We start from the raw sequence: 7,649 nt of genomic DNA on the forward strand, positions 1-7,649 counted from the left end.
CCAGAATCACGACTCCTTCTGCCACCTTGACCGGAGATCCCAGAGCTGTCTGAGAGACAACAAAATCAGTGGAGAAGGCTGGGCTGGACCATGGGAGAGAGGCAGAGGAACGGATAGGAATTTAAGGAGCAGATGCCGACTCAGTGTTCCTGGCAGTTAAGAGAACAGGTCCTCGAAGGGGCCTTAATGGGTCGCCGTGACGACAGGGGTTGGAGCTGGCGCCGGCGCGCTACCAGGGGGAATTCTTTGGTATCTGTTCTGGTGCGTGCTGCTCCTTAGCGGTCACCGACTCGTTTTCTTCAGCGACCCAGAGTCTGCGTCGCGGACTGGTGCGGGCTCCACGGCCCCAGTGGTAGCTAGGAGCCATGCCGGCGGTTTTGGGTTTTGAAGGCAGCGCCAACAAGATTGGCGTGGGAGTAGTACGGGATGGCGTGGTGCTGGCGAACCCGCGGCGGACTTACGTCACGCCTCCAGGCACAGGTACGGGAGTAGGGAACTTATAGTTTGCGGCGCACTTCTCCGCACAGCATCACCTGCAGTCTTCCTAAACATTGGTGAAGAAAGGTGTGGAGCGCATTGTCCCCTCATAGTTCTTGATCTGAGTCTCTGAGATTATGTGACAGTGTTATCTCAAGGCTGATGGATAGAAGAGTCACAGGCACTTGAACCTGGATCTTCTGAGCTCGTTCAGCATCTTTTACGTGCTAATCGTCAGCTGGTTGTTGGCTACAAAAATAGATGTATAAGCTTGTTATGGAGCTGGACATATAGACAGAACTTCACATTACAGTGTGATAAATAGTAGATGCAGTCAAAATACACTAGAATGAGAAAGAGTGTAAAGACTCCCAGCCTAGATGTAGACAGAACTGGCTGGCTTTGCAATATTCAGTAGTTGTTTTTGGACTTCTGTATTCTTAAAATGAGAATGGTAATACCTGCATCATTGGGTCTTGAGAATTAAAGAGCCAGACACATTATCACTTTTAGTAAACGTTATTTGTAAATTATATTGTAACTTGTCTACCCTCCCCGCAAACATCTGCTTATGTAGGAGAAGGCAACTGACTTGCATATACCTGAAAAGCCTCCCTGAGCAGGTGATGTTGTGACAGGTTACTCATTAGGAATGTATATGTATGTTTAGCACTCACTCTTGGCATTTGGGCACCAAGAATGTGAAGATAAATAGCCAGTGCTTTGAGATGCTCATGGTTAAACTGGGAAAAGTACGGCTAATTATAATGCTATAATTGTTATATGTTACGTAAAGTATGTTAAATTCAATGATGTGTTAAATTCATGCATACGATTTGTAGGGTCCCAGAAGATCACCGAAAAGTATAAGATAGGTATCACTTGAATTGAGTCCTGAGTCGGAGTTGGGTACGAAGAAGGGCATTTCTGAGAGCTGTTTAGCCTAGCTGAACAGGCTGGAAAGACTATATCTGAAAACATAGAAGACAGGATGCTTGAGAAAAGGGAAAGGACTCTTCCTACCCCACTAAAACGTCTGTTTTGACTTCTACCTCCCTTTCTATAGAAAAACTCTGTGATCTCTGACTTGTGTCCATCTCTTAGGATTCCTTCCAGGTGCTACTGCCAGGCACCACCGAGCTGTTATCCTGGACCTGCTGCAGGAGGCACTAACAGAGGCTGGATTAACCTCCAAGGATATTGATTGCATTGCATACACCAAAGGTATGGCTGGGAGAGTGGGTGACAATGGAAGAATATACCTGGAGCCTGGCTAGGTCAAAACAGCCTGCAGCTCACCTCTGCTACCACCACTACCGCCACCCAACCTTCACATCCCCTGCTTCCCCCGGCTCTGTTTTTCCCAGTCTCTATAGGATTCTCACTCCCATTTCTGTGCCCGTAGGTCCTGGCATGGGTGCCCCACTGGTTTCTGTGGCCGTTGTAGCCCGTACTATGGCTCAGTTGTGGAATAAGCCATTGCTGGGCGTTAACCACTGCATAGGCCACATTGAGATGGGCCGCCTCATCACTGGAGCCACCAGCCCAACTGTGCTGTATGTCAGTGGAGGAAATACACAGGTATTTAACAGTACTTCACCGTTCCTTCTTTTTGTTTCCCCTCAGATTTTTCGTTATTTTTAATGACTGAAAACAGGTCTAAAACCACAGCTTCTGGAAGAACCATTTGTTCTTGCTGGTCTCTCTTCAGACTTGACCTTGGCCTCTTGTTGGGCCGTGTGTTTAAGAGCAGGGTCTCTGAAGACATGCTTGCTGACAACAGTTTTTTCCAAGGGGATATCCACAGAGTACCTTGTGGGCATGAGGTGATTATAGTTACAAACTTTCACAAAAGACTTGATCTCTGACCTCCTGGCGATTTTCTTCTTGCCAGTGATAGCCATCACTTTGCAGGGATAGCGAGATACCATCATCAGTGTTCTTCATGATGACCCACCAGGAGCAGCACCACCTTCCCAGGTTTCATGAACTTGTCCATTTTGACGGAAACCACTCAGGACTACGGCAGAAAAGCTCCACCATTCCTTCTTAATTTCTAAGGCACTGTACCAGCAACTTTCATGTTCCACCTGAGTGGTGGGAATTGCAAGAGCAAAGCTGGGCTCATCTGAAACTAAAATATGATATACTAGAAAACCCACAACAGAGTTTGTGATATCGTATGTTCGGGCAGTATGATAGAACATTAGATGACCTTTATATATATGGCTGTAGAGATAAGGAATTTCCAGTTTAGAGAAGGAAAGAATGGTAAGGATTGAAGTATTCAAAATAATGAAAGGATTTTCATTTTCATTATTTTGAAGCTTATTTTTCCTATGAATCTTAGCAGTTAAAACTAAGGGGCACTATCCCATTTGTATCTTTACAACAATTGCATGTTTTTAGTTACTGGTGATAAATATATAGAAGTTTTTACTCTAAGAGTATGAAAATATAAATAATTTAGAAAACATTTTATGAATGGCAGAAGGTATTTTAAACTTACAGGTGAAGCCAGAGTTGTTTGGGATACCTTATAAGATCTTTTTAGGTTGGGATTAGAGAACTCCAGGCTTCCTTTCCCACATAACACCTGATGGGATTATTGTCAGGAATGGTCATTGTCTCCAGCTTATGAAAGGGTTATGTTCTAAAACTTCATCTTGTGAAATAGTTATTAAAGATGAAGCACAGGGCTTCCCTGGTGGCTCAGTGGTTGGGAGTCCGCCTGCCGATGCAGGGGACGCGGGTTCGTGCCCCGGTCCGGGAGGATCCCACATGCCGTGGAGCGGCTGGGCCTGCGCGTCCGGAGCCTGTGCTCCGCGACGGCAGAGGCCACAGCAGTGAGAGGCCCGCGTACCGCAAAAAAAAAAAAAAAAAAAAAGATGAAGCACAGGGGCTTCCCTGGTGGCGCAGTGGTTGAGAGTCCGCCTGCCGATGCAGGGGACACGGGTTCGTGCCCCAGTCCAAGAAGATCCCACATGCCGCAGAGCGGCTGGGCCCGTGAGCCATGGCCGCTGAGCCTGTGCGTCCGAAGCCTGTGCTCCGCAACGGGAAAGGCCACAACAGTGAGAGCCCCGCGTACCGCAAAAAAAAAAAGATGAAGCACACATTCCCGTAAAAATAATGTGGCAACTTTAATGGGTAGTGAACAAGTAACTGGTTGAGGCCTGAAGGATATCATACAAGGTTACGGACTTGAGGTGTGGAAAGTATCAGTGGAAGCTTACAAGAGTTTATGGAGATGAGCGGCGATGGAATTTTCTCTCCTTTTCCTCCTCCCTTTTGAAGCCTGCTTAGGTGTGAAAAACAGAAGATGATTGGGTAGGGAAGTGTAGCTGACAGAAGTAGAAAGGCAGAATTTTTTCTTTCCTCTTTTGTTGCCAGCTTTTGACAGTAGAGTAAGAGCTACATCAGAATGAAAGAAAATCCCTAGCAGCACCAGAAAGGGAAAGGGACTTATGGTCCTTAGGAAGTACTCACTGTCAGCAGTATGGAGCATATGTGTCAGTGGGTGATAAATACTCTCTGTGCTAGAAGCTGGTCACGTATGAAGAATGGACATAAGTTGGTTGCCAGTGCTGAGTTGGATGGGCCATTAGTCTGACCCAGAATGGGGTTTTTGAGTTTGGGGTTTTTTTTGTTGTGTTTGCTGCACTGCGTGACTTGTGGATCTTAGTTCCCCAACCAGGGGTTGAACGAGCACCTTCAGCAGTGAAAGAGCAGAGTCCTAACCACTGGACCGCTAGGGAATTCCCTGGGATTTTTGAGTTTCTTTTAACTCTACCTTGGAGGTTTCCAAATACCACCACCCTCGTAGGATAACCTAGAAGAACTCTGGTTTCCTGCTTCCAAGAAGGAAAGCCTTCCCTAGTACACACTGTCTAGACTGCTTTTAAAGGAATATTAGGAACCTCCAAGCAAGAAAAATGCATCCAGAGTGATAATTTGCTTCTCCCCTGACCTAGACTACCTTCTGTAGACTAGGAATCTCCTCTGGGAATCCTTGGGGTATATATAGACTTCTCAGATAAGCGCTATTAAAAAGTACCCATTGAGGGTTTGGGAAAGTAGTTTTTCCCATTGCTTATTGCTTTTTGGAAGCTCTAGTGACCATGTTGATCCTCTGCTGTGTTCTTCCCCAAAGCCAAATGCTCCTCTTTACAGACTTGAGGTTTCATGGACATCCTCATCACCCTTAGGTGATTGCGTATTCAGAACATCGTTACCGCATCTTTGGGGAAACCATCGATATTGCTGTGGGTAATTGTCTGGATCGTTTTGCTCGAGTGCTGAAGGTAAGCCATTGAGGCTACAGAGAACATAAGATGTGAATGTATTTGGGGAGAGCAATGGAAAAGGAGGAGAAAAGTAGTAAATTAGCTTCTTATGCTTCCTGGATACCTGACTTCATCCTCTGTTTTAATTCTGCTAGATTTCCAATGACCCAAGTCCAGGCTACAACATTGAACAGATGGCAAAGCGGTAAGGGGAATAAGGTGGAAGGAGGCTGACTGGTGGGGCGCCAGGGATTTCCTTGTGTATGTGTTAATGAGGTTTGGGAGGGCTATGGAGGGTGAGCAGCCAGCTGACTACAGGCTTAAGTGCCTCATATACTCACTCCCACATAGAGGCAAGAAGCTAGTTGAGCTGCCATACACTGTAAAGGGGATGGACGTCTCATTCTCAGGGATCTTGTCTTTCATTGAGGTGAGTGTGGGAGAGGTGAGGAGATGGGCACTTCTCATGCTTTTTAATGAAGCACATGTGTTTTGCTCACCAGTGTATTTTCTACATATAGCATAGTACTGGCCCATGTTAGATGCTGAATAAATTCATTTAGCAAATATTTATTGAACATCTTTTGTGTGCCAGGTGCTGTTCAAGGCAATTGTGATACAAGATGGAGCAAAACAAAAATCCCTGCCTACTTGGAGCTTGCATTTCATCAGTGGGGGTGGGAGACAGAAAAAGAAACAAAAAAAAAAGAAGAGGGGAAATAATAAAATAAAAAGGGTCAGATGGGGACAAGTGCTCTAGAGAAAAATTAACTGGGGTAGGGAATGGAGGGTGCCAGGGTAGACATTCATAATTACTGAGTCTTTTTTTTTAAGATAATCACAGTATTTTCTTTTTTAAAAAATTTTTTTCCCATAATTATTGAATGTTGAAAGACTTCTGCTGGTTTTATAGCTCAGTGCCAGTGAAGGGCAAGGTGTCGTATGGGATGTACTGGGAAATTGAATTGTGGTGAAACATGGTGTTACTCCAAGTGCACTAATTTTTTGCTCATATGTCATCCCCAAACCACAATTCATTGTTTTGTATGTTTTCCCCTTTAACTATAGGATGTAACCCAGCGGATGCTGGCCACGGGCGAGTGTACTCCTGAGGATCTGTGTTTCTCCCTGCAGGTAATGGAGTGAAAAGCTGGGACAGAAAGTTGAAGCTGGAGGAGCTTTTATATAGTAGACAGAACTAAGCTGGGATTGTCTTTGATGTTTTCACCTTGTTTGCCTTCTGTAGGAAACTGTGTTTGCAATGCTGGTAGAGATCACAGAGCGAGCCATGGCACATTGTGGCTCCCAGGAGGCCCTCATCGTGGGAGGTGTGGGGTGTATGTATCACTGAACTGTGCTTCTCTTTCCTATTTTGGGGCATGTATATCATCCTCCTGATACTCTAAATCTCTAAGGGTTTGGGGAAATTACTCGTTTTATTTCTTGTCCAGTGCTTCCCACTCCTTGCCCCTGGAATCCCTACTTCGTTTTCCTAAGTCAGTGCACATGAGGTGTACAGCCAGACTGTGGAGAAATGGCTAAAAGGAGGCCAACTGTACCCCTACCTCTTTGTAGGTAATATGAGGTTACAGGAAATGATGGAGACGATGTGCCAGGAGCGTGGAGCCCGGCTTTTTGCCACAGATGAGAGGTAAAGGCCCTTTCCCTTTCTTTATTTCTTTTTTTTCCCCTCCAGTTACTGTGATTTTCCATGCTTAGATCATGAATTTCATACCTCTTTTCCTTCCCAGATTCTGCATTGACAACGGAGCCATGATAGCCCAGGCTGGCTGGGAGATGTTTCGGGCTGGACACAGGACTCCTCTCAGTGAATCTGGGGTCACACAGAGGTGAGCAGCCCCTTGGAGGAGGTAAACAGGATTAAATGGGAGGTAGGCAAAAATGATCAGCAGGGAAGAGGATCCAGAATCGTGAGGGCAGAGAAGAATGGAAGGTGCTAAGGGGTAACTGTCCGCCAAGTTCTTCCTATTTTTTTTTTACAGGTATCGGACAGATGAAGTAGAAGTGACCTGGAGGGACTAACAAGGTTAACAGAGTCGGAGTAGACAGCGCCCTACGTGGAGACCAAGGGACCCTGGGCCTTAATCTTTATCCTGACATAAGAATCCTGGCAAGGCTGTGGATGCCCCTCTCCTATCATTTGAACCTCAAGATGACTCAGCATTAAAAACATTTTTGTTTTTATATGTTGATAATCAACTTGTGTTCAGGAAGGATACACAGTTGGCACTGGATAAATTCTTGTTGATGGGGGTGATGGGTAAGGAGGCAAGGGGTCAGAGCGGCACCCTGGCTGACTATGCAGGTTGCCTTGGGAGCTGCTGCTCTGGAGCTAAAATTGAGGGGAATCTCTTAGATATTCTAACATTTTCTTAGTAATGCTATTATCATTGATACTATTTTAGCATCAGATCTTACGCTAATTGCTTTATATTTATCATCTCATTTAAATTCTTTGAAGTATAGGTACTCAGAATTTCCCTGAAAATAGCCTGAAGCCAGGTGTAATTTCATGCTAATTTATAACTCAAAAGTAAAACCATCCCTCTTCCATACACTTAGGCCTACAGACATTTCCATTGGCAGGCTTGAGGGGGCGGGCCCCAGGTATACACATCCTCTCTGAAATTAACAGCCAGTCATTAGCAAAAATCCCACGTATGCTCAACCTTTTCTCTGTATGTTCCCTTTTTATAGTCCTGCTCTGAGCCCTGATTTCTCCTGAGGACTCTGCTTCTTTTAGTAGTGGTGGTGGTTTCTCTCACACCCATTGTAGCACTGGGCCTGGAGGCAGTGCAAGTGTCCGCATTTTTTCTCATACTATATATTTTTTAATATTTATTTATTTGGCTGTGCTGGGTCTTCGTT

The 7,649-nt window shown here is 45.3% G+C and overlaps 1 protein-coding gene across 1 annotated transcript; it reads left to right on the forward strand.

The window, feature by feature from the left end:
- Nucleotides 1-237: 237 nt before the first annotated feature.
- Nucleotides 238-6,965, forward strand: OSGEP (O-sialoglycoprotein endopeptidase). Its single transcript, XM_065871871.1, has 11 exons — nt 238-480; nt 1,582-1,701; nt 1,883-2,058; nt 4,683-4,778; nt 4,916-4,965; nt 5,112-5,190; nt 5,829-5,894; nt 6,007-6,097; nt 6,336-6,411; nt 6,512-6,610; nt 6,764-6,965. Exons 1-11 carry the CDS (start codon nt 366-368, stop codon nt 6,801-6,803), a joined length of 1,008 nt encoding a protein of 335 aa, XP_065727943.1. The 5' UTR covers nt 238-365; the 3' UTR covers nt 6,804-6,965.
- Nucleotides 6,966-7,649: the final 684 nt, after the last annotated feature.

This window comes from Phocoena phocoena, chromosome 2 (genome assembly GCF_963924675.1).
Source record: "Phocoena phocoena chromosome 2, mPhoPho1.1, whole genome shotgun sequence".
Taxonomy (NCBI): domain Eukaryota; kingdom Metazoa; phylum Chordata; class Mammalia; order Artiodactyla; family Phocoenidae; genus Phocoena; species Phocoena phocoena.